At 40.2% G+C, this 25,693-nt stretch overlaps 1 protein-coding gene across 17 annotated transcripts; it reads left to right on the top strand.

Annotated features, from left to right (window-relative positions):
* The first annotated feature begins 161 nt into the window (after positions 1-161).
* Positions 162-24,354, top strand: pnpla7b (patatin-like phospholipase domain containing 7b). Of its 17 annotated transcripts, none has more exons than XM_085424954.1 (35): positions 162-236; positions 880-929; positions 4,026-4,094; positions 5,369-5,456; positions 6,033-6,112; positions 7,508-7,602; positions 7,690-7,830; positions 8,168-8,327; positions 8,750-8,830; positions 8,983-9,111; positions 9,293-9,373; positions 10,219-10,339; positions 10,435-10,515; positions 11,010-11,086; positions 11,261-11,410; positions 11,580-11,657; positions 12,160-12,365; positions 12,458-12,589; positions 13,021-13,144; positions 13,259-13,448; positions 13,938-14,087; positions 14,290-14,353; positions 14,464-14,632; positions 14,963-15,145; positions 15,232-15,350; positions 17,122-17,278; positions 17,458-17,574; positions 17,704-17,773; positions 17,990-18,106; positions 19,227-19,375; positions 19,487-19,639; positions 19,728-19,850; positions 20,811-20,895; positions 21,054-21,193; positions 21,309-24,354. In XM_085424954.1, the coding sequence occupies exons 2-35, from the start codon at positions 882-884 to the stop codon at positions 21,372-21,374; spliced, it is 3,993 nt and encodes a 1,330-aa protein (XP_085281080.1). In that variant the 5' UTR covers positions 162-236; positions 880-881; the 3' UTR covers positions 21,375-24,354. The 17 variants fall into 17 exon arrangements, 13 of the variants coding, with proteins under 13 accessions (XP_085281080.1, XP_085281083.1, XP_085281084.1 ...); XM_085424955.1 differs by having other exon boundaries at positions 176-276; XM_085424951.1 differs by lacking the exon at positions 162-236 and adding an exon at positions 605-793 and having other exon boundaries at positions 10,438-10,515.
* Positions 24,355-25,693: the final 1,339 nt, after the last annotated feature.

Genomic DNA, 25,693 nt, shown 5'->3' with positions numbered 1-25,693 from the left:
ATAAAAAGATTTTTAAAAAATTGTCCGTGTTCAAATGAACTATGGGTATAATTTCTATTATAAAAGCTATTGTTTTTCATTCGACATCTTTAAAAAAAAAATCGTATATTCTATTCGGTGTTGCTGTAGCCTTTTGTTAAGAGAGGTTTTATTTTGATAGGTATGACAGGACATTTAGATTGCTTTTTCCAAAGAACTGGAAAGCACGTAAACGTAAAAACTTTGGCATAAGAAAGGTACATGGCAACATTCTTTGCTTGACTTTAGTCTAAAAAGGTAAGCTAGAGATTGTATCTTGCGGTTTCTCACCGAGGGACTCTGTCACCGCAGACCTACTAGTTTAGTGTTTCTTTTCCACTCCATTGTCCTCTTGGGTAACGGAACAGAGCTACACACACATGCAAAAATGAGAATTACAACTTTACAGTTAAAGTTAAATGTGATATTAAAGGTAAGGTTGGAACTGTAGGTAGACGCTGTTTCCATATTACGTTGGAATCCCGTCAACCAGGATCAGCCTCGTTATGATCCGTGTTGTATTTGGATCTTTTATATGATGACAAGCAAATAAGCGAGAAGTAAGTTTAGTAAACAAAGTGAAAACGTTGTCTTTCCCCATGTCGAGCTTTGTACTAATTCAGATATAGATACGCATGCGGCAGGGTTGCAGTGTGTCAGCGCGGGAGGGAGTGTCTGGTTACCAACAGTCAGTGAGAGCTGGAGGTGATCTTTAACCCAGATTTCTGCTCTGTGACCTCGTTTCGATCAGCTGGAGAGAACAAAGATTTAATGAGTAAAGAGTCACATGAAAGGTTGGGCTTTGCAAAGTTTTCAAACATTGTTTTAGGGTGGCATTTTCTTTCTTTCTTTTGAAAATAGGCATGGAAGACAATGATGAAGAGGAGCTCTGCAATAAGTCCAGTAATCCAGTAAGTCATTTGTTAAACTTCAGTGTCTAAGTCTTATGTCCTTAAAGCTACGTAAAAAAAAAAATCCCTCTGCTAATTGAATGATCATTTACACTGCAGAGTTGCAGCACCTCATTACAGGGAGTGCAGAATTATTAGGCAAGTTGTATTTTTAAGGAATAATTTTATTATTGAACAACAACCATGTTCTCAATGAACCCAAAAAACTCATTAATATGAAAGCTGAATGTTTTTGGAAGTAGTTTTTAGTTTTAGCTATTTTAGGGGGATATCTGTGTGTGCAGGTGACTATTACTGTGCATAATTATTAGGCAACTTAACAAAAAACAAATATATACCCATTTCAATTATTTATTTTTACCAGTGAAACCAATATAACATCTCCACATTCACAAATATACATTTCTGACATTCAAAAACAAAACAAAAACAAATCAGCGACCAATATAGCCACCTTTCTTTGCAAGGACACTCAAAAGCCTGCCATCCATGGATTCTGTCAGTGTTTTGATCTGTTCACCATCAACATTGCGTGCAGCAGCAACCACAGCCTCCCAGACACTGTTCAGAGAGGTGTACTGTTTTCCCTCCTTGTAAATCTCACATTTGATGATGGACCACAGGTTCTCAATGGGGTTCAGATCAGGTGAACAAGGTGGCCATGTCATTAGTTTTTCTTCTTTTATACCCTTTCTTGCCAGCCACGCTGTGGAGTACTTGGACACGTGTGATGGAGCATTGTCCTGCATGAAAATCATGTTTTTCTTGAAGGATGCAGACTTCTTCCTGTACCACTGCTTGAAGAAGGTGTCTTCCAGAAACTGGCAGTAGGACTGGGAGTTCAGCTTGACTCCATCCTCAACCCGAAAAGGCCCCACAAGCTCATCTTTGATGATACCAGCCCAAACCAGTACTCCACCTCCACCTTGCTGGCGTCTGAGTCGGACTGGAGCTCTCTGCCCTTTACCAATCCAGCCACGGGCCCATCCATCTGGCCCATCAAGACTCACTCTCATTTCATCAGTCCATAAAACCTTAGAAAAATCAGTCTTGAGATATTTCTTGGCCCAGTCTTGACGTTTCAGCTTGTGTGTCTTGTTCAGTGGTGGTCGTCTTTCAGCCTTTCTTACCTTGGCTATGTCTCTGCGTATTGCACACCTTGTGCTTTTGGGCACTCCAGTGATGTTGCAGCTCTGAAATATGGCCAAACTGGTGGCAAGTGGCATTTTGGCAGCTGCACGCTTGACTTTTCTCAGTTCATGGGCAGTTATTTTGCGCCTTGGTTTTTCCACACGCTTCTTGCGACCCTGTTGACTATTTTGAATGAAACGTTTGATTGTTCGATGATCACGCTTCAGAAGCTTTGCAATTTTGAGACTGCTGCATCCCTCTGCAAGATATCTCACTATTTTTGACTTTTCTGAGCCTGTCAAGTCCTTCTTTTGACCCATTTTGCCAAAGGAAAGGGCGTTGCCTAATAATTATGCACACCTGATATAGGGTGTTAATGTCATTAGACCACACCCCTTCTCATTACAGAGATGCACATCACCTAATATGCTTAATTGGTAGTAGGCTTTCGAGCCTATACAGCTTGGAGTAAGACAACATGCATGAAGAGGATGATGTGGACAAAATACTCATTTGCCTAATAATTCTGCACTCCCTGTATAAAGACTTAGTGTAGCTGTTCACCTCAGTCAGATCAGAATATTTTATTAACCCCAGGAGAAAATAGTTTTGTTGTAGATGCTCAATTAAAATACAAGTATGAAAGATGGAGCATGTAAATCTTCTATATAAATAATAAGGCCCTCAAAGAGTAATGTTGAATAAAATATTACAAAGTAAGTGATGCATGTACAAGAAAGAAGTAAACAAGATATTGTAAACAAGATATTACAAGTGAATATAATCCCGGAGGAGTTGTAAAGATTAAACCCACAGATAGACCCATAAAGAGTTTAATTTCCACAGGTAGGAATGATTTGGCATTCTGTGGTGCATCGTGTTCAAATGGCTTACTTGAGTCAGAAGATAAAAAGAACTAAGGGGCATAAGATAAGAGAAAATATTAGATGTACCATAAGGTGAGGATGATTTTGAGCCGTGATTCATGCAAACATGCTCTAGTAGTAGAACATGTAATCAGTAAAAGAAACCGTTTATGTCTTTCCCCCCATAAAGACAACATTAATGACAGAGTTTTGACACCTCAGTATATATAAATAAAGTTCTGGTTTGATGACTACCAGTATGTTAGTTTATGAGTTTTTCCAAGGGCAACTACATAGTCAAAGATCACCCTCACTAACATCTGATGCACACCAAGTCATTTTGTTCTATAAGAAGGCCTGAAATATGACAGAAAAGAGCTTCAAGGCTTACTCCTAGTCTGCTTTCATTGAGTAAGAAGAAGTTAAGGGGTTGTTACATGGAAACAAGAAAGCAAATAAAAAAATAATTTCAGTCTGAAGAAAGTTAATGGGGGATGACTTAAAACAATTTGTTTTAGAGGTTGAACTGTAGGGCTGTACAAAGGATCAGCATAGAGTAATTAAGAATTCAAATCAATATTTATTTATATAGCACATATTAAAACAACAGTGTTGACCATAGTGCTTCACAGTCAGTAAAAACATGAGACAGTTAAAACAAACAATAAAACAGGACGACAAACAATAGGTAACAACACAATAAGCTAGAACAGCCAACTAGTTAGAATCAAAGGCCAAAGTAAAAAGATAAGTTTTAAGACGTGATTTAAAAGACTGAATAGACTCGGCAGTACGAATATGAACAGGGAGGTGATTATAACTTTGAGTACATAAAATAAGTCTAATAGACCCCAGGAATAAAAACACGGAGCTGGAAATTAACAGATATTTTCCACTGTGGCTCTCAATTACAACTAATATATTATAGAATATTGTGCAATGCTTTATCAGACTGTTAGATCTTTTGTGTGAAAACAGACTGTATTTTAATCTTGTCTTGACTGTTCCCAAACCTGATTCTTTTCTGAATGCACAGCCTGGCTCACCTTCAGCTGTGAGTCATTTCATTTCCTTTGTGTTGTCTCTGATGTTTCATAAGCTGGTTCCGCTGGATAGGCTTAAGGCCACGATGGAACTTTTTGTGGAGGAACGGACAGAAGCCAATATGGTAAACAGTGGAAGTTGGCTTGTGTGCCTTTATATACTAAACGATATATAACAAAAAACTGAAAGGAAACAAAAGAAAGAATTAAGTAAATTCATGCAAATAGTGACTAAGTGTGAATGCTTTCTGTTATTACTGTATGTTTAAATATTATTTATATTCCTTTAAAGGTACTCATTGTATTCAGAATAAGTTAAATTTAGAAGAATTTCCACCAGCAGGGGTGGTGTTTTACTTTCTGGTAAAAGACCACTCCTGCTAGTGGAAATTGTCCACCCATGTAATAAGAAAAGGCAGTATTTAGCCTGACACATATTCTGTTTAACAGACAAAAGCTACAACCTATTGATCCTTCAATACATAGATATATACATCTGTAGATTGATGTAGTGATCTGTTGATAGAGAGATCTATAACTATCAGGTGATAAGAAGCCAGCTGAATGGTAGAAAAAGATCCAAGCCAATGCATTCACCCTGTCGGTCATTAGAGATACCCAGCTGGAATAATAAGCTGGTCACAGGAGGAGATAGATGCCACCGAGGTCTTCACATGTATTCTAGCACCCTAAGGCTCTATGAGCAACAGAAAGAGGGAGGGTGAGGGTTAAGGAGTGTCAGAGCCACAATCCAAGATGAAACACGGAGCATCTGCGAATACATCCCTCTGAATGGGATGTTCCATTGACAGAGAGAGGAAGTGGCAGACATCAAGAAATCCTACCAGTGGCCAGAAATGGGCGGACTAAAGAAAAGGATAGAGGTTTTTTATCATGGCAGCACAAGAACAGGCACTAAGCATCAGATCAATAGAGGCAGGACTCTATTACAGCTGACAGGTTCTAGACTGCAAAGGTGCCATGGAACTGATCAACACAGAGCAGCAGGATGCAAGGTGCAAGCTGAGACCGCAAACACCAAGGCACAACCAGTTGGCTAGAATCTGGAACATCTGTACCACATATGGACAAGAAGTCCCCAAGTCCAGATGGGAGACACCACTAAAGGTGGTTGAGAACAGTGGAGCTAAGGTCCTGTGGGACTTCCAGTTCAGGACAGACTAGCAGGCGCTGGCACAGTGGGGTTTGACAAGGAGCAGCACCATCTTGTGGTAAAAGTTGGTCTTGCATGAAAGTATGGTTTGGTCCTATTTTAACTTAAGCTGTTTATTTTCTCATTACAACACAGGCAAGCTTTTACTTTTTTAGGTACACAAATGTGCAAGTGAAAGTGTTTTGATGTTGGGTATGCTGTTTTTTTTTTTTTTATTTCTTCCAGTGGACAGCTGTACTGATCGGAGCAGTGATGGTGATGTCTGTCGTTGGAGTTGTTGTGTTCCTCCTTTACAGACGATACAAACTATCAAGTCAGTTCTCTGCAGGCTGCACACCCCAAACCCATGCTGTTTCAGTGTATCTAAAAATATTCAGTGATGAACAAGTTGCAGAGCTCAGAGTCATAAACCTTATAGTTTAAGTATAAGAGTTTTCTAGTCTACCATTGATATGACTGTTTTAGCTGATGTTTGTTGTTAAAGTATTACTGCAGGGTGAGGTTTAAATGCAAAAATAGCTTATAAAACGTTTTGAATGTAAACTATTAGATACTAAATACTATTTGTACTACTATTTCTGTCTTGGTTAGTTACATTAAACAGGTGCAACTGAAACAAAGAGGTGGACAAACTGTCCATAAGTTAATGTAATTCAAGTCAATGATGGTATGTCTTCAGCCCTGATTTAAAATACATAAATAACTTAATTAAACAGAGTTGCAGTAAAAATGTGACAGTAAGGTGACCTTTAGCAGATAGCCTGAGACTATTGGACAGTGCTTATTGAAGGAGCAGTGTTTTATAAATCAACAGTTACATTGCAGAGTTAGATTTCCTGCTCTGTGCTGAGCACAGACAGATCTTACAGAGGTTTTGTGGTTCTTTTAGAGGAGGAGGCTGGGGTCCCCCACTACCGTTTTAGGAAGCGAGACAAAGTGATGTTCTACGGCCGAAAGATCATGAGAAAGGTAAGTTATTTCTTGATGCACACTTTGAGGGCACCATCACCCCCAGCAGGCGCCCTTCTGTTGTGTGTGTTTTATAAACCATGTGTCCACAGTCTTTGTTGTCTGTTATCATATTTTGTTTTTCTTTTATTAATCAAGCTAAAGATGATGGCAAGAAACAAACTTATTCAGGAATCTTGATGACTCATTTGAATGCTATTTTTGTATACTTCACTGCATGATCACTAATAGTTTGCAGAAGTCTTTACTGAGTGACAAATGTTAGCTGAGGTTGCACTGACCATTTTTTGAGTAATTGATGATACTTAAAAAAACTGAAAATTTTACAGAGAAAAACAAAACCTCAATGCAGGTCTGCAACGTCATGTATATGCTGTACAAGTTACAGAGAACCTCAATCTCTTATAAGCAATCATTTAGTGAAACAGAAGAGACCTTGGGCAAAACCATACACTGTATATAAAAGATGGACATAGCCACCATTATGTTACTTACCCAATTCAGGACTCTGCATTTCAAGGCCTCACCATTAGTGTTTTGGCCACCATAGTGTGAGGCTTTTCAGAGCTAAAAGTGACTGTAATTGTACAAGAGTGTGGAGCACTAACTTATCAGCTAACATGTGTATTCCAAAAATACCCGAAGTTCACCCACTAAAACTGAAGCACAAACTTGCTGAGTCGTCTGTAGGCACCAACAGGACAAACAGAGTCAAGATGTTCAGTTTAGTGACTCAGGCTCTGCTAGTTACTAAAGCATTTTAACACAAGGGTTTATGGGGAATAGTCATAGACAGGAGAACAGACTGTATAGTCAACCAGTCATCCATTGGTTTGTCATATTCAGTTTTGAATCCTGGGAGTAAGAGTTTTTGCTGTCACCATCTTGCTGTCTTGAAATTTAACCCTTTAAAACCGGTCAGAGCGTGTCCGCATCGTTTTGCGTAACTATTTTTAAATCCACATAGAACCGGAACCACGTAAGTTAGCACAATGATTTTTTTTTGGCATATGAAACTGTAGTAGTTGTACTTACATCTTATGCCATCAGCTTGCCCTAGGTCACGGTTTCCTTCCACATATAGCTTTTGTAAAATATACTTTACAGTATATAAAAATTGGTGTATCTCAAAAATAGAACTATGAAGACACTCAAAATAAATTTCCTGTGATGGGAAACTATTTTGTGTAACTTTTTTGACAAGCAATAATGGCTTATAAATGCTGAAAAAATTAGTGTGCTGGAATTTAGCTGGTGCTAACAGCCTTGTCATTAGGCATGGCTGCTAGAGAGAATCATATACCTTACAGTATCTATATCTATCTATACTGGCACGTGTATTATCATCAGAATGCCTTCTGTGTAGCATCATGTTTCTCTTTCTTGCTGTTGCAGGTTCAGACACTTTCCTCGGTGCCTGCTTCCAACTCAAACTCAGCCGTGCGGCAGCGAGTGAGGAAGAGGACTAAAGTTCTTTCTATAGCTCGCAAGTGAGCCCCTGTATAAACAGAAGAAGAAACATAGTGTAAAAAAAAAAGCAAAACAGCAACAAAGTGTGATAAGTGTGTCTGTTTTAGGATCCTGCGCATTCGTAGGGAGCCCCCGACCCTGCAGCCCAAGGAGCCTCCTCCCTGCCTGCTGGAGGCTGACCTCACTGAGTTTGACGTGCAGAACTCCCATTTACCCTCTGAAGTGCTGTACATGCTGAAAAATGTCAGGTCAGTACTCTTGATACATAATGGGCCTCATTCAGCACCAAACTCAGAAAGTAAAGTGATTCACAGAGTGCTAATGAGTGTTAATGTCAAATTAATAATTTGAATAATTCACTCAATTTTTATATTTATATTTCAATGAGTGAGCCTGGTGTCCATGCAATTCCGTCTTGGGGACCTTCAAATGCAACTTAGTGTTATCTGTAAACCAGAAAAGAATGACTAGGTCATTGTAAGGATTCATCTGTGGTTTCGCAATCAGTATTAGGCATATTCATTCTTTGATATGTAGCATGATTATTCCAGCTAGCAGTAACAGAACTATGCCGTGCGCACACAGGGTGCTCGGGCACTTCGAGAAACCTCTGTTTTTGGAGCTGTGTCGTCACATGGTGCTGATCCAGCTGCACCAAGGAGAGGGACTCTTCCGACCCGGTGACACTGATGACAGCATTTACGTGGTTCAAGATGGCCGCCTGGAGCTGTGCGTCCACGAGAATGTAAGCACCCGTGCAGCTTCATACAGTTAAATGAGCTGAATATAAAGGGCTAGTATTGATTCGGGGGGCACATTCTTTTTGATTATTAACGCTCCAGATGAGTACCAGTGCTTCTTTCTGTTAGGTCAAAATGATTGATCACGCCAGCTTGAAAAAAAGGAATTCAATTGAATGGAATATTTTCTTTCTCTCTTTGTAAAGCCTAGAGATGGTTGTGCTGGAAACTACCAGTAGATCAGCAGTTTCTGAAATCGTCAGACCAGCCCATCTATCACCAACAACCATGCCATGTTCAAAGTTATTTAAATCACCTTCCCTCCCCATTCTGTTGCTCAGCTTCACCAGGATGTCTTGACTGGCTCGGTTCTTGTGTGCTGTTTTTCTGTTCTGATGTTCTGTTCTCACTGTGTTTATTACTGCAGGATGGCACCGATGCCGTAGTGAAGGAGGTGTTACCTGGAGACAGTGTTCACAGTTTGCTCAGCATCCTGGACATCATCACTGTATGTGTGCGGTCCCTCTCTCTCTTCATATATCTCTCACTGCACTGCTAATTGAGGAATTCTTTTTGCATTTTCTGTATTAGCGATTTCTTGGTTTCATAAAGCATTTTACTGCGAAACATCTCCTCTGATCTGCATCATTTAATTTTCAGGGTTACCCAGCACCTTATAAAACAGTATCTGCGAGAGCTGCAGTTCCCTCAGCTGTCCTGCGTCTTCCAGCTGCAGCTTTTCAGTCAGTGTTTGAGAAGTATCCAGAAACTCTGGTTCGTGTCATCCAGGTAAAGTGTCCACAGAAAAAAATGAATCATATTATTTATTAGCTGGGCTGCAAATACTGTATGTATGCTCTCCACGAGTAAATAGCATTCAGCAAAGCACAGGGCGATGATTAAACTGAATCCACCCTGTACAGCTAAAAAAAACAAACACATTTTCTCTGTCACCTTTCCTTCATTATAGATCATAATGGTGCGGCTTCAGAGAGTGACATTTCTTGCCTTACACAACTACCTTGGCCTTACCACTGAGCTCTTCAACCCGGTAGTGCTCTTTCATTTACCTGTGACATGAATAGTGCAAAACTGTTTTTGATTGGATAATTTCTCCTCGCACTCTTGTGTTGTTGCCTTCTTTTATTAACTCATCATTTTTTCCAGTTATGAAACACTGTCTCAAAACAGAGAGTAGTGCTTACATATAAAGACACTGAGTAAATTCTGTCTGGTGATCCGCAAACAGGTCGTTTGGTAGGACTGGTACTGTACAGTACTACCATTGGTAAAGACAAAAGTCCACAGGACACATTTAACCAAGTAATCTTGCTAACAGAAGTACTTTGTGCTTTCTGCTCTTGTCATGTGAGCCTTATCTTTGTTTCTGCCATTCTTTTCTGTTGCAAAAGCTTTCTATGTTTGTTTTTTCAAAGTGTTTTCTTCAGAGCACATATTTAGTTGTCCTGCAAGGTGTGAGTTATCATTGATAGTGACAAGTACCCTAATGATATCAGCATATAACAATTGTTCTCCATAATCTCAAGAGACCCCTGATTTTTCTTCGAGGCTGCTAAGTTACCGACCTAGAGTTTAGATTTTGGGAATACTATCAGAATATCTGAATTTTGACTCTTTTTAAAAAAAAATTTTTTACCCAAGACCTATGTCTTCATCCAAAACATAGGGGTGGTTTTAAGGTTGGTTGGTCAGCTGCAGACTCCTAGAGGTAGCCTAATCTGTAGTATTAGAAACATGGTTTTGGGCTTTTGAAAAGTTTTTTCTCAAAGTCAGAGTTTAAGTTTGATTCTTACTAATATTGATTTAAGATTTCAGATCATTTAAGAAAATTCTTGCATTAAAAGGTGACTTTGTTGATTAACTTGTGTTTATCAGGAGAGCCAAGCGATCTCCTTGGTGTCTGTGGCAAACGTTCTGTGTGAGACTCATCCACACAAAGGTTTCCGCAGGCAGCAGTCTCACTCTGATGATCTGGGCTCTGAAAAAGCTGACACGGGTCAGAAATAACAGCATTTTCTCAATATGTTCACTATGAGACGTAAGCGATGTGCATCAAGTAAAACTGCTCATGTTATCTGTTTTTTGATGTAGCAGAAAAGTCCAGCCTCTCTTCCATGTCCACATCAAAAACCAAGAGATCCCGCTCCCTCTCCAACCCGATTACTGTTACAGGTATACATACATGCAGTGTCACTGTACACACACATATATGTATACTTCTAAAAAAGTAAGGGAATTGTTGGCTTTTTTGACAGTGCCATGATAAGCGTTTATTGTTTTGCATATTTGTCAAATTTAAACATTTCAGGTCATCAAACAAATGTTAATATTAGACATATCTATCGATTGATCGATAGATAGATAATACAAATACAGGTAAATACAAAATGATCATATACTGTATACAGTGCTGCTGACTTTAACTGAGGATACAGTCAGGAGAATACTTTAAGGCTCTCCTTAATTTGGGTTTCGGTCAGTTTGGGTTTAAACCAGTCTCTGTTCAAACTTGTGGCTTAACCTCGTAGGACCTTCACATATGTGGACATCACATTTTGGGTTATTTAGACTAAAATACTCTTGCTCTACAAGGGCCTGATATCCACTTACGAAGACATTATACTGCTACTGTTCTATCGAAATTTTAAACAATTTGTGTTTTGCAGGGGAAATGTCACCTGACTTCAACAGTACATACGTTCCAGGTGCCAAAGAGGAGACGGTGCCTCATAGTCCTGTCAAGGTCTCTGCATAGAAACTATCTTTGTTACACTTTCAGGGAATTGCTGGTTTATGTTGAACATTGGGCATACAGGGCATCTAACTGTGCACCCATCACACCATATATGCACATACACAGTTACTAGAATGAGTGTGGATCTCACACACATTGTTTTTTTTGTCTTTACCTCCTCAGTCTATTCTAAAGAAGAGTGTGACAGTGCAGCAAACTCCATCTGCTGTGTACCATTACAGTGATGCAGGAGGAGGAAGTGTCTACCATAATAAAGTCAATGCCATTTTCCAAGCTGCTAAAAAGGATTTGCTGCAGGTCATCCAATTAAAGGTAGCTTACAATGAAAAACCAAAGGTCAACTGAAAACAAATGAGGAGATCGTGTTTTTAGCAACAGTAAAATTCAAAAATATAAACTTTATTAATCCCACAGTGGTTGTATATTTGAGTCCTGGCTACTTCTGAGACTGTCCTCTGTGTGGTTTTTTTGCACATGTCAGGACCCCAGTCTGCTGGATGGGAGGGTGAATCTTCGCCAGGTCAAAGCTGGATCTGTTGTAGGCCACCAGGGAGACCAGGTCAGTTTAATGACAACGGACAAGAATCCTCATCCTCCTCTTGCTCCTCCTTGTGCTTCTTCTCCTTCGTCTCCTTCGGTTTCTTCTTCTTCTGCTTGCTTTGGATTACCAATGATTATTGTAATTGGAGCAAAGTAATATTCTTACATTTAACTGGCTATTAGTCTCAGTAGCTCAGTTTAATAAAACAAATGCAGGTCTTAAAGGTTCTCTGTCACATCTGTTTTCTTTCTTTTCTTGACGTTTACTGTTCCTCGTTTAATCAGGGTACTTGTGGATATTAAAAACTGGGCTGATCAAACACATCAGCTGATACTGATTTAAGAATGTGTTGCTCAGTTCTAAAGAGGATATGTTTTAAACCATGGGAGAGTCAGCAGAAACAAATGAGCATCAGGCTGCTGAAACTGCAGGAAAATCCAGCACTATCACCTTTTTGGTTTCATGCCACTGACTGGTGAAAAGTCACAAGACCTCATTTTCTTCTCTACATGTTTTTCAGGACGTGAGTGTGGCCTTTGTCATCTCAGGGCTGCTCCATGTCTATCAGCGTATGATAGACCGCGAAGAGGAGACCCTGCTTTTTGTTACTCACCCCGGGGAGTTGGTGGGTCACCTGGCTGTCCTCACAGGGGAACCCCTCATCTTCACAGTGCGAGCGCACCGAGACTGCACCTACCTCTCCATTTCCAAGGCCCATTTCTATGAGTATGGCCGAGCACATGCACAAGCAGTCAGCTGTTTGCTTGCCTCAGTGTCACAGCCAGGCTTCAAATACATCTTAATTTTAAACTTTGCAGGATTATGCGCGAGGAGCCCAGGGTGGTGCTGAATGTGGCTCACACTGTGGTGAAGAGGATGTCGCCATTTGTTAGACAGATCGACTTTGCCCTGGACTGGATGGCTGTGGAGGCTGGACGTGCCGTCTACAGGTACTTTTACTAAAACTGTTAATGTGCAGGCAACATAAACTGCAATTACTTTCGATTCAAAAAACTTCCTTAATCTATGGAAACACTTTTAAGTTTAATTATTAATTGTGATGGAGTCAAAACACCTAAAAATTTGCCTTCACATTCCCATTCAGTCCACTTGCACTTGTCCATCTGCAGTGTGCGCTAAATGTCATCCAGTGTAAACAAAGCAGCCAATGAAGTTGAATTTCATTTTGAGAAATAGAGCATGAATTTCCATGATGTTCTCACATGCAAGGTGTCATAACAGCTCCGAAAATAGCAGCAGAACTAAAAGCAGATGACTATGAAGTGGGAACTTTAAGTGGGAACTTTATGATCACAGCTTATAAATGTGTGATTTAAATTGATGGACTTTTTTTCTTACATGATTGCCTGTTTGCTTTTAGACAGGGAGACAAGTCAGACAGCACCTTCATCGTCCTCAGTGGCCGACTGCGCTCTGTCATTGCAAAGGATGATGGGAAAAAAGAGCTTGCCGGGGAGTATGGCCGCGGAGATCTAATTGGTGTGGTGAGTTGTTAGAATTGTGACCTCCTGTTTAAGTTTGAGAGAAAGTTTTAGAAAAAACGAAAGACGTGGAAAAACAATATTTTGTACCATAACATCTCTTTCATGATTGAACAGGTTGAGGCCCTGACCCACATGAACCGAGCCACCACAGTCCATGCTGTTAGGGACTCAGAGCTGGCCAAGCTCCCTGAAGGAGCTCTGAACTCGATCAAGAGGAGATATCCCCAGGTTGTCACTAGGCTGATTCATCTGCTGGGGCAGAAGATTCTGGGCAACATGCAACAGGTCACTGGACCCCTGGCTGGTAATCTTTTACTGTTTTTACTTTGTGTGTTTTGTGGTTTAGGTCCACTTAGACAAGGTTCACTGTAAAACAGTACAAAGTTGTCCTGACTGATCCCTTTATTCTACAGAGGTGAAACAGTAGAGTTACAAAGGAATCAGTGCTGAGGTGAACTGATCGATCTTTTTACTGTTTCTGTAGTTTCTCCTCTTTGACTTTCAACTATCAAACATCAGAAATTTGTGGTGTAGGTGGTCGTGGGTGGAGTTTTAAGTCTTGATTATAAATTTTTAGATAAATTTTTGGAGAATATTGGCTTTGACCATTAAATTTCTTTGCTGTGGCATCAGTTTGCATAGTGTGTGAGTGTGTCTGAGAATTGTGCTAGCCTGTGTCACATGCTAGAAGCATGAGCGTTTGAAACCCTGGAATTCATATTGGAAACACTATGAACAATGTACAGAAGATTATATTGCATATGTGAAATATCTAATGGCAGAAACTCTTCAGCTCGTAGTTTAGGTCTCCACACGCCTACCAGCAAGTGGGATGCTGGCAACCCAGTCTCCAACCTGTCCACTGTGGCCATCCTGCCTGTGTCCGAGGAGGTTCCACTCACTGCATTCACTCTGGAGCTACAGCATGCGCTCTGTGGCATTGGTACACACACACACACACACACACACACACACACACACACACACACACACACACACACACACACACACACACCATTAAAACAGATGAAGGGAGTAATACTGATTATTCCAGTATTACTGATATGGGATACTATTAGCTATTAGCTATTAAAAAGGGGGGCATACTGTTAAGTTTAAACAACTTAATGCAAGTCTTTCTACAGGTCCCACTTTACTCCTGACCAGTGACAACATAAAACAGCGCCTGGGTTCTGCTGCTCTGGACAGGTAGATCACGGAAATAAATACAGCTGTAGTTGAAATTGACTTCTGCAGTTTTTCATAGGTTGATCTAACTCTAATGCAGTGACATGCTTCTACCTCATCTCTACCTCAAGTGTCCACGAGTACCGCCTGTCCAGTTGGCTTGGCCAGCAGGAAGACATCCATCGCATCGTCCTCTACCAGTCTGATCCCAGCCTCACACCATGGACCCAGCGCTGCATCCGCCAGGCTGACTGCATCATCATTGTGGGACTGGGTGAGCAGGAGCCCACAGTGGGCGAGGTCAGTGTAAATATTACCTTATTTTGTAGAGTTTGAGAAGAATGTGAGTTAAAGCTGCAGGAGATGTTACTATTCCACAGCCAGCCAATTACAACAGCTTTTCATTCGCTTTTCTTTCCAAGCTCCTTAGATAATGCTTGTGTTGAATTTCAAGAGAAATCAGAGGGAAATTCTTTATTTGGGAAACATCTCCTGGGTACATAGATACCATATAGAAGTTGTAGAAACCACATCTGTTTGTGACACTTAAATACAAGTCTGCGTTAAAGGTGTTTATTGCATTCATAACGACCTGAGTGAAAGCTCTCTGCTCATGTTCTGCATGTGTAGTTGGAGCGAATGTTGGAGAGTAGTGCAGTCCGAGCCCAGAAGCAACTCGTGCTGCTTCACAGAGAGGACGGCCCACCGCCCAGAGGGACGGCAGAGTGGCTCAACATGCGAAGCTGGATCTCCAGACACCATCATCTGTGTTGCCCCCGCAGGGTGTTCTCCAGGAGGAGTCTACCCAAGCTGGTACAGACTACAGAGTCTTCACTAACCACTGACCTGGTTAGCAAATGCCTACATCTCTTTTCTGTGTCTGTGACTGCTTTTTTCAGAGGGAGTTATACCAGCGTGTGTTTGAAAAATGTCCAGATCGTCATTCTGACTTCTCCCGCCTGGCCAGGATCTTGACCGGAAACAGTATCGCCCTGGTGCTAGGTGGAGGGGGCGCAAGGTAGTTCTGCTGCTTGGGAACATATTTATTGATTAACCACTTAAAAAGGCTTTGTTCAGCTAACTGAAGTTTTGCACTTTTGCGCTTAGATCCGTGAAAATATAAATGTCTAAATTAGTGCCAGCCGCTGGTCTCAACCTCTTGCTTACAACCCCTACCCACTCTCCTTACTTCAACAAGAAAACCCCACTCACTCACAAATTCACCTGCTACATGGAAGGACACATGGCGTATGTCCACACTGCCAAAATGTTTGTTTGATGTAGCAGAAGAGGCGAATACAGAAAGATAGTGAGGAAAAAAAATCACAGTATACCGAACGTGTGGATTTATTTATTTAGTTTGCTCAGTTTTTCTTTCTTAGTTTGATTGTTTTTGCCCTAACTCATCTGATAAGTAAATGAAAATATAGACATTTGGTTAGCAAGGTGCTGATACGTTTTTACAGGTGGACATAAGACCATATTGATATTTTGTTGATTACCATATGAGCCTTCCTCAGGTTGGGAATATCTGCGCCAGAGTTTTGGGTACACCTTACTGTTACTGCTACATTAGGATTTGAATACATCTGACGCCTGAGTTATTCTTACTGAAATATTAGATCAGCAGAACAGTTCTTTTTTTGTGTGTTTTTCTTGTTGTGTAATGACTGTTTCTTTTTTCACCGCTCTGGCTTATCCTGGAGCTCTGGCAAGGTAGGGACCTAAGACACCCGATGATCACATGACTACAGCAGTAATGCTTTTACATGTGACCTATTATTGAATCTGTAGATTCAGTCTTAGCCATAGGTATTTGCTGTGTGTCATCTATGTAAGCACTTGTGGTTACATTTAGTACTTTTACTGCATCAGTACTGGCAGTTCAACTGAACCCTGGGAACTATTTTTTCTTCCGAAATGATTTGCAAATTCTTGCACCGGTGTATTGCTAACACCCTGACAAATATGTTGTATATTGAAATTAATTCAACATAAGCATAGCAGTTGTTGTGAGAACAGCATTTGTAGGACACAACCAACAAGCATTTGTGATATATAATCACACGGTCTTGATGCTGATGCGAGATGAAAGTAAAAGGCATGAAAGTAACCCATTTGCTTACTTAAAAATGAGCTATCCAAGTTGCTTCCTGCCAAAACTGATGAGCACTGCTATCTTTCTGGCTCTATTTAAAATCATCTGAAATATTTTTATATCAGCACTTAAACATGCCCAGTAAATTGCCAGCTGTGTCCTATTTTGGTAGCTTCACCAACATGAATAGGCAGTTTCTGCTTTATTAGCTAAAACTCGATATTTTGTGCCTATTAGTGTAAATATTTTTATATAAAGTCTAAATATGAAACTAAATAAAATATCTATTTGAGCAAGATATTATGAATATTTATGGTACATTTTATTAGTAGATTGTGTTTCCTAGCACTTTCTTTATTCTAGCTTTAGCCAAGAAGAAGCTAACAATTAATGTTTCATTAATATTTTTTATAATAAAGCTGTATTTGCAGATACATTTAAACCAGTAAGTAAAAAAACATCCACATGATAATGTAATTGTGCAGTGACACATAATACATCCTGCCTCAAGTCTCCCATCATCACCAATTAAATATAAATTTTATTAAATGCAACGTGATTGTTTAAGGCTGCACTGTCTCCTTGGACTTTACATTCAGTCACTGCGTGCAGGACTTGGGTAGAACTCCTTGTGCACATATTGGTATATGTCTGAAAAGGAAAAGAAATCGTCTAAATGAATGTGTTTCAGAGGCTGCTCTCAGGTGGGCATCCTGCGGGCACTCAACGAGGCGGGGATCCCTGTGGACATGGTGGGTGGCACCTCCATTGGCTCGTTCATGGGAGCACTGTATGCTGAGGAGAAGAGCATCAGTCGAATGAGGGTCCGGGCACACGAGTGGGCCATGGTGTGTGCATGACACACTCTGCTGACACCTGCACTGATATTTTTAAAGAGTTTCACCTCCCTGAAGTTTCACTAGTTTCACTTCCAGATTTCTTTAGACCCAAGTGAAAAGCTGAATTGTTCTTTATCAACCATGGTGTGTTTTTCTTCACTTCCCTTTTTTAAAACTTTCTTCTTCAGGGTATGACTTCATACTTTAAGAAGATCTTGGATCTGACATACCCAGTTACCTCCATGTTTTCTGGAGCCTCCTTCAACTCCAGCATTAGCTCAGTCTTCAAGAACAAACAGATAGAGGTAAGGAGAGTAGCGTTTCAAACACCAGCAGCTTGCATCATGTGCATGTAACACATTTCTTGCAAAGTCACAGCTCACGTGCCTTTCTGTGTTATGTTTTTTTTCTGTTTCCAACCTCTCCACTGCCAGGACCTGTGGTTACCGTATTTCAACATTACAACAGATATCACAGCTTCCGCTATGAGAGTTCATACTGACGGTGTGGGAAACCTCGTTTTTCCTCTAGTACTAGAAGCACTCTGACCATTTAAGGAGCTCCACTCTTTCCTCAGCTCTTTAAGAAGGAGCTGAGGAAAAAGAAGGGAAAATATTAATTTAATTGTGAGATGTTTTGTATTTAACCTAATCATTAATTTGTGGACAGTGTTTTCACACACTTCATACTTGTGACTGTACGATTGTCCTACATGATTAGGTTCGTTGTGGCGTTATGTCCGGGCCAGCATGTCTCTGTCAGGTTACCTGCCACCGCTTTGTGATCCCAAAGATGGACATCTGCTCATGGATGGAGGTTACATCAACAACCTACCTGGTGAGAAACACTGAGAGGGTAGTAAGCTTTTCTACTCGCGCTGTGTACGAGTTGAAGTAAACTGAGGTGATCGCTGTTTGACTCACAAGAATAGTTATGTCAAGGTCCTCTGTATTTGTAAGGTAAAGGATCCACACTAATAATAACAGAGAAAACCCTTAAAGTCAGACAGTCTCTATGAGCAAGCACTTGGTGACAGTGGGAAGGAAAAACTCCCTTTTTAACAGGAAGAAACCTCACATCAGAACATTAGGCTCAAGGAGGGGCGGGCATCAGTCAGACCAGTTGGGGGTGAGAGGAGGGAGACAGGACAAAAGACACTCTGTGGGGGAGAGCCAGAGATTATTAATAACTAACAATTAAATGAAAAGTGGTGTGTAAACACATAGTGAGGGGAAAAACAGTGAGAGAAGAAGAAGCCCTCTGTGCATCATGGGAAGCCCCTAGCAGCCTAAACCTGTTGCAGCATAACCTTGAATCCATAAGGAAGGATTAAAGGTCACCTGATCTACCCTTAACTATGAGCTTTATCAAACCCCCCTCCCCAAAAAACAACATCTTGAATGACTTAATTTACATTCATAGTAAACATGACCAAACTTTCTAATAATGAGATCGCATATGATTTCTGTAAACATGTTTATCATATTGTTAGCTCTGTATGATGCCTCTGAGCACAGACAGCCTTAACATCTGAAACACACAGCCCTGTTTGTGAGCACAGAAGCCCCTCCCACTTGATGTTTCTGTCTTCCTTTTATGAACAACAGCTGATTGGAAGAAAGCTGACTTCGAGAGAGAAGAGCTAAAAGTGCTTATTTCATAGTGAGGATGGTCATTCAGAATATATAAGCAGTCATTCAAATATGGCTATGATGCAAGCAGATGCAGACCACCGTTTAACAACAGATATTAAGAAGACGAAAGTGGGGTGTCGTGAGACAGCATGCTTATCTGCAAACTGCAGAGATGTGCAAAGCCAAAGAAAGTAATATTAGCTTATCAGTGGGCGTATATGATTGGCAGATACACAAAGAAGAATAGAAACAAACATTTTTGACTATATTTATTAGCTGAAAGAGGAAACTGGTTATCAGAATGTGTCTCTCATGATATCTAGCTGACGTGGCTCGCTCCATGGGTGCCAAGGTTGTGATCGCAATCGATGTTGGAAGTCGAGATGAGACCAATCTGACCAACTACGGTGATTATCTGAATGGCTGGTGGTTGCTGTGGAAGCGGTTCAATCCACTGGCTGAGAAAGTCAAGGTGCTTTGATTTTACCACAGCCTGACGTCAACTGTGGGCAGAATGACGGCCACTAAACACTCTTTGTTCTGCCATCATAGCCCTGTCAGACTGAACAAACTTTCCCTCCAGGTCCTGAACATGGCAGAGATCCAAACACGGCTTGCTTACGTCTGCTGCGTGCGGCAGCTGGAGCTGGTCAAAGACAGCGACTACTGCGAGTACATCCGACCGCCTATCGACCGCTACGGCACACTGGAGTTTGGCAAGTTCGATGAGATTGCTGTGAGCTTCTCCTCTCTTCCTCCATGTTTTATTTAATTCTATTTAATCTGCTGGCCCACAAACTCACTGAGAGGTTCACTATCTGCAGGAGGTGGGGTACCAGCATGGGAAGACACTGTTTGATGTGTGGCAGCGCAGCGGTGTGGTGGACAGTATGCTTAAGGACCGACATCAGGAGGAGTTTCATAAGACCAAAACTGGTCACGTGAGTGTAAATAACAATACAAATAGATTGTTCAGCTGCGATCAAGTTCGACTCTTGTTCTTACTCTTGTTATATAAGTTTGTGTCAGATACACAGGTAACCTAACCAGGGCCCTCTACTATAAAACAGCAGCTCGCCACATTTATGACTGTAACGTTTAATAGTCCATCATAACTAACTGCAAACAGATTTACAGACGTTAAATGTTTTCTCCTGTAAAGCAATTTTAATAGTATGTTTTCAGACACGGTTAAACCCTACCTATGATATCAGAGGTTTAATGGTGATCCTTTTCCCTTCATCCATCCATTTTTTTTAACTCTTTATCCAATTCATAGTCACGAGTGGGGCTGGAGCCTGTCACAGCTGTCACAGGGTAAAAAGCCTGCGTTGGACTAACAGGTCAATAGTCCATCGTTGGAGAGAGGCAACCATTCATGTTGACATTCAAACCTTCAGTCACTCAAGCTACTTGTTAATCACCAACTCATGCGGCTAAAGTAAAACAGTTTCTCTCTTTCAGAAACTTTTAGAAACTCAGTTTGAGCACTTTTTGAAGCACTTTGTTGTTTGGCTCCAGCAGAGGGACAAAATAAAAAAACTTTAAAGGTCTTTAATCCTTTAAGCCCTGAGCTGCGTGTCATCATTAAAACTCTGGATCTGAGTTGTTATATTGTTCTACTGCATTATTTTATTCACTGTTCATAGCTCATTAATTATGTAGTGTTTTATTCAGCATTATTATTTAATTTTCTATTTGTGAATATTTATTTACATGTGCATTTATTTTTAAATTGCTCATAATTACATTTTAGTGTATCTATAGACTAAAGTGAATGTTTATTTGCTTATATTATTTGTTTTGGTGTTTGGCTGTCGAGTACTACAGTCTTCAGTCACAGACAGTATGAATCCAGTGAAGGTGGTCTTAAAGTCTTCGCTGGAATGATGAGCTCTGTCTTTCAGGTGGTCACATGTCCAAATGCCTCCTTCACTGACCTGGCAGAGATTGTGTCGAGAATTGAACCCGTCAAGAATGCTTTAATCGAGGGTTAGTAAAATCTAAACTAGAAATCTGATTTCTTACATGAACAACGCATATTACAATCCATACTATAATTTATTATTTTAGCTTCTTTTTATCTGCTCTTCATTTAAAAGCCTGATCAATGAAAGGTTCTCCTGCCGTCTCTGATTTTGTCCGCCTAGAGGAACTCTCCGATGAGTACCAGACAGACTACGATGAAGAGGCGGTGGAAAGTGCACTGTCTGACTATGAGGCGTTCACCCCCGGTAGTGAGCACACAGAGGAGGAGGAGGAGGAAGAGACGGCAGATACTGCTGAAACTGTGTGTATTAAATCAAGCTTTACATGAACTTTGTCAATATTTGGCTTGTTTGGACCTCCAAAACACTCAAAAATTAGAAAAATAAAAAGTTACATGTAAAAAAATCTTTTAACAGGATGAAGACGTTCCAGTCAGAGTTCGGCGCCGATTGAAGAACCCCCTGCAAAGTGCTCCTCTGTGATTTCTTGTCAGGTGTGCTATGACTGGAGCACAGTGCTCACTCTCCAGTGCAGTGTTGGCTGTGGTCCAGTGAGCAGCGACATAACACGCTTACTGAACACTTCAGTAAGGTACAGTCGATGCTGCCTTCAGACAGTCACAAGTTGCTGTCGTGGTCTCCTTCGGGCTGATGCGATGCTCTCCTACTGTCGGAGCACCTGTAAAGTTAGGCAGTTTGGCAGAATAGAAGTTTTAATAATGAAATGAATACATCTTAAAAAAACAAGAAACAGTGTGTTTTGTTTTAGCTTGTTTTATCGTCACAGCCTCTGACAGTGTAATTGCACCACCAGTCTTCAAAACCTAATACTTGATAAACACCGAGCCCTTTCTGGGACAGTTCTCTTTCGCCTTGCTGCTTCCGGCCGTGATGTTCTGATCCATACAGTCCTATACAGTATTCTGTTTTATACACATTCAAGTTAAAAACTGTTATGTCGTTACAGAACACTTCAAGTACAGTGTTACCCTCGTTTCCATCCAATAATAAAGGGATTTCTCCTCTTTAAGAACAGTCCGCACACACACACATGTGCCAAATGCACTCTTAACAGTGGCTGTAATAAGCTCTTTCAGACAGTGTGTGCATCATTCACATGTTGAATGTATGTTTTTTTACATGAAGGATTACAAACGTGTATGTCTCCTTTCAGCTTGTGTTCCAGTTTCTGTCTAACTTGAATGCATAATTCAAAGTAGCTGATGATTGAATATATCATTAATGTAGCTATAGATGGTTCTGATCAACAATATCCTCACATGTCATGGCATTAAAGTTGGAAGTATTAGTGATGACTGTATTCTACTTAAGGGAGGTGCTTTCACAGATTCACTGTCACAGGAATCCCCTGGTTGGTGCTAGGTGGGATAAGGCTGTGGGCTGCTCTGCTCTGCCATCACTGATAAAGTACGTTGTTGATTACATTTACACTACACACGTGTCGCCCATAGACATGCCCAAGGACTGATAGACAAATGTACTTGTGTCACGCTCCATGCGAGTTAACATGGAGGGCACAAATTGGAGGAGTGGCTGTCTTGAGAAAGCCCTGGTGTGACACGGGTGTACGACAGATTACAAAGTAACACTGTCACTGCTTGTAAAATCCTATTGAGAAAAATCCTCACATCACAACTTCCCACTGTATATGCACATGGAATTTTTTTATACTCTCTCTCACATAGTGTGTCTCTCATCAAGTTTATTATCAGTTCCAGTTTTCAAAAAGAACCCCCTTAGTGTGCCAACCAAACGTGTTTGACTATTCCAGTTTTTTTTAAAGCCATCCCACCACATTTCAGAGAAACACTGCACTTTTTAATTACTTAAAAAAACTTTTTTGTAACAAAACTATATTTTTGATATTTATCTGACAGCATAAGGTCATTACTTTCATTCTTTCTTATTTTTATAAAAACTGTTGCAGTTTTGAAAGCTTTCGGGTATCTGTTAGAAAAAGCAAATATATTGAGGGTGGTGACTGTGAGCTCTGAGACTATATTCAGAGTTTTATTAATCCATCTCTTTTTTAATGGGCACAGACACTGAGATTTGTTTGTTCAATCAGTGCTGTGAAAGCACTGGTTCTGTGAAACAACTTGGTTTACTTCCTCCTGCTTTTAGGCACCTTTCTTCTGATTGGCTGCCCCTCTCGCTTGCATTTGGAGCAGTCTGAATCCTGAGCTTTTGGCTTAGGAATTACTTGTACATACAGTAAACCATTTGAACTTTGGACATGCCTAATATGAACATCAGCCATTTTGACAGTATGAAACTCACCCACGTTTATGTTGGGTAATTATGGTGCAACATTTGTAACTCTGCAGAGTGTCATCAGTTCCTGAATCACAGCAGAAGAGAACATGCCCATGGCTGATCCAGTCTAGCACCAACCACGCCTAATGGATCATTATTATTCCTCCTGTGCTTTCCATTTCAGAATGGTGTCTTAAAGAAGCACTATGTCTCATATTCTGTTAGTACAATTCATTGGAGAACATTTTATTATGCGTGCTGATACATACTGTGTTTTTATTTGCATAGTGTGTGATTTTTTTTTCTTTTTTTTTAAGAATTAACATTGTCTCAAATTGAAAGTAGCGCATTGTGCACCTATCAGAAATGACCATTTCAGCTTGACCATCACTGACAAGCTAACTGCTGCATGCTTCATAATACATAAATATTACTAAAATACTAATGGTAAAATGATCTAAATTTTAAAAACAAGAATCTAATTTTTCTAACCAAGTATACAGCACACCATTTACCTTGTTGTGGCAGAGAAAACACAGATGTAGCTAATATCACTAACAGTGGCCATGAGACAGCCGAGTTAAATGGGATGAAGAGAACATTGATGCTATTCAGAACAGGTGTTCTTCAGTATGACTGTGCAGGTCAATGCAACTGTGCCATTAAAGGGCCTTACCTTTTTTATGCCTCCTGTCTTTACACTAACCAAACTTCAATTTTAAGGTCTGGAGTAAATGAGTTTTACTATGTAATTTGTCATGCAGTTGCAAGCAGCACTACCTGCCCTGTCTGGGAAATGAGTACCTAACATTAGCTCTGCACTATAATGGATCATTATGCAGTTTAAAGCCAAGTTTTTTAATCACTGTGGTTTATTATGTGGTGTATTAATATTTCATATCAACTGACTGTCCAAGTTTTACAAGAAAACAAAAGTTAAAGTTCCATAGAGGGAATAGTTACCATGACATTGCATGTGAATAACTGAAATCTTTGTTTTCCATTTGTTGTGATGTTTCATCCTTAAACAGAATTATGGAGAGTGATTTTGAATGTTAAATCATCAATACACTGTGTGTGTTTATTTCTTTAATCCGTGGCCTGTCTGAACGCCAAAATGATGCGATGCTGCATAAGTCTGCAGATAAAATGTTGTTACTATCTCCAAAATAAAACTGGAAATATATGCTTTTTTCAGATGGTTATTGGTTCACACGACAAACTTATAAACTATAGAATTGTGTAGGCCTTCAACTTGCAGAGTTTCATCATATCAGAGAGCTGAAAAATTTGTTTCAACTCAGTTCAGTTTTTTATTTATCTCAGATATTGTATAGGATATGATGGGGCCTGATTATTCAAAACCTTTTTTGTGAGGAACAGGCTTTTAAAAGCATTTCTGGATTCAACAGGGAACCTATGAAGAGAAGCCAATATGAGAGAGACATTTTTATCTCTAGTCTCTGTTGCTATTCTCACAGTGGCGTTTTGGATTAGAGTAAGTATCCTGTTACACGCCAATTTAATTAGACTTTTTGGGCCAACTACAAAAACTCAGTTTAGCCCAAATTTAGCCATTGAAGAAGAAGAAAAAGATCATCCACCTATATCCTAAAGTCATCATATAGCTTAATAGATGAATGTAAGTGGATATTATCATGTAAAGTCACAAACTCTTCAAACTTTGTAGTAGGCATTGAGCACACTTTATGCACCAAACTGAGGATCTAACTAATGTCTGCAGATAAGGGGAAGCTATAAATAGATGCCAAAGTTTCCATGCCTGGGGAGTGTGACTGAGAAATGGGAGTTGCAACAAGATTGGCAAGAGCAAGAAAAGATTCTCATCTATAAATCTGCTGACGGGGGCATATAGAAATCCTAAAGTTACCATGTGATTATTCAGCTTTAGAGGGGAAGGGAAGTGGGAGTGTGAATGATTTGCATCTTCAGCAGAAGATGCCTCACCAACAGCTCTAAACTTGTTTGTAGATGTGACAAAGTGGCTCACTTCCTGGTGCTTGCACTGACCATTGTTTTCAGTCATGAACTCAACTACAAAACAAAAGGAAGAAAAATCATCAGAAAACAAAACTTGTTTGTTGTGTTGGAATCTAAGCAAAACACAACCACAGAGAAACATACAAATGTCAGGCAATTTCTTCCTAATAATCTGAATAATGTCACAAAAACAGATGGAAGCACTGCATGGCTCTGATGCTCTTCACTGAGGCAGGTAGAAAATGTAAAATTTAGCTTCGTGTTATGTAGTGCATTATGACTTTTTGACATATTTGAGGATTATGTTTTATTTTAGGTCTCCTTATGGGTTGTATACCTTGACTCGGGTGCTGGTAGAAGGCCCACGGCTGATATTTCATTCTGCCTAACCCTGATGAAGACAGAGTTGATACACAGTTGTCTTTTTTTAATGCTAACTTCAACTTTTATCAGAGACTGAGTGCCTCGCTTGTTTTCTGTTATTTGATTTTAATATGTTTCTCTTGAGTGTATCCAAAGGTGTT

This window comes from Rhamphochromis longiceps, linkage group LG12, assembly GCF_057381845.1.
Source record: "Rhamphochromis longiceps isolate RC_006_pf linkage group LG12, R_longiceps_female_GT1.1, whole genome shotgun sequence".
Taxonomy (NCBI): Eukaryota; Metazoa; Chordata; class Actinopteri; order Cichliformes; family Cichlidae; genus Rhamphochromis; species Rhamphochromis longiceps.
Note: the sequence above shows the minus strand (reverse complement) of the source record. Positions and strands in the feature narration are given on the sequence as shown.

Bases quoted from the DNA above. Each gene is read 5' to 3' on its own strand.
- pnpla7b (XM_085424950.1), top strand. The intron at 7,831-8,167 runs GTCAGTACTCTT...GTGCGCACACAG, and splicing joins TACATGCTGAAAAATGTCAG to GGTGCTCGGGCACTTCGAGA. The intron at 13,449-13,937 runs GTAATCTTTTAC...GAAACTCTTCAG, and splicing joins GGTCACTGGACCCCTGGCTG to CTCGTAGTTTAGGTCTCCAC.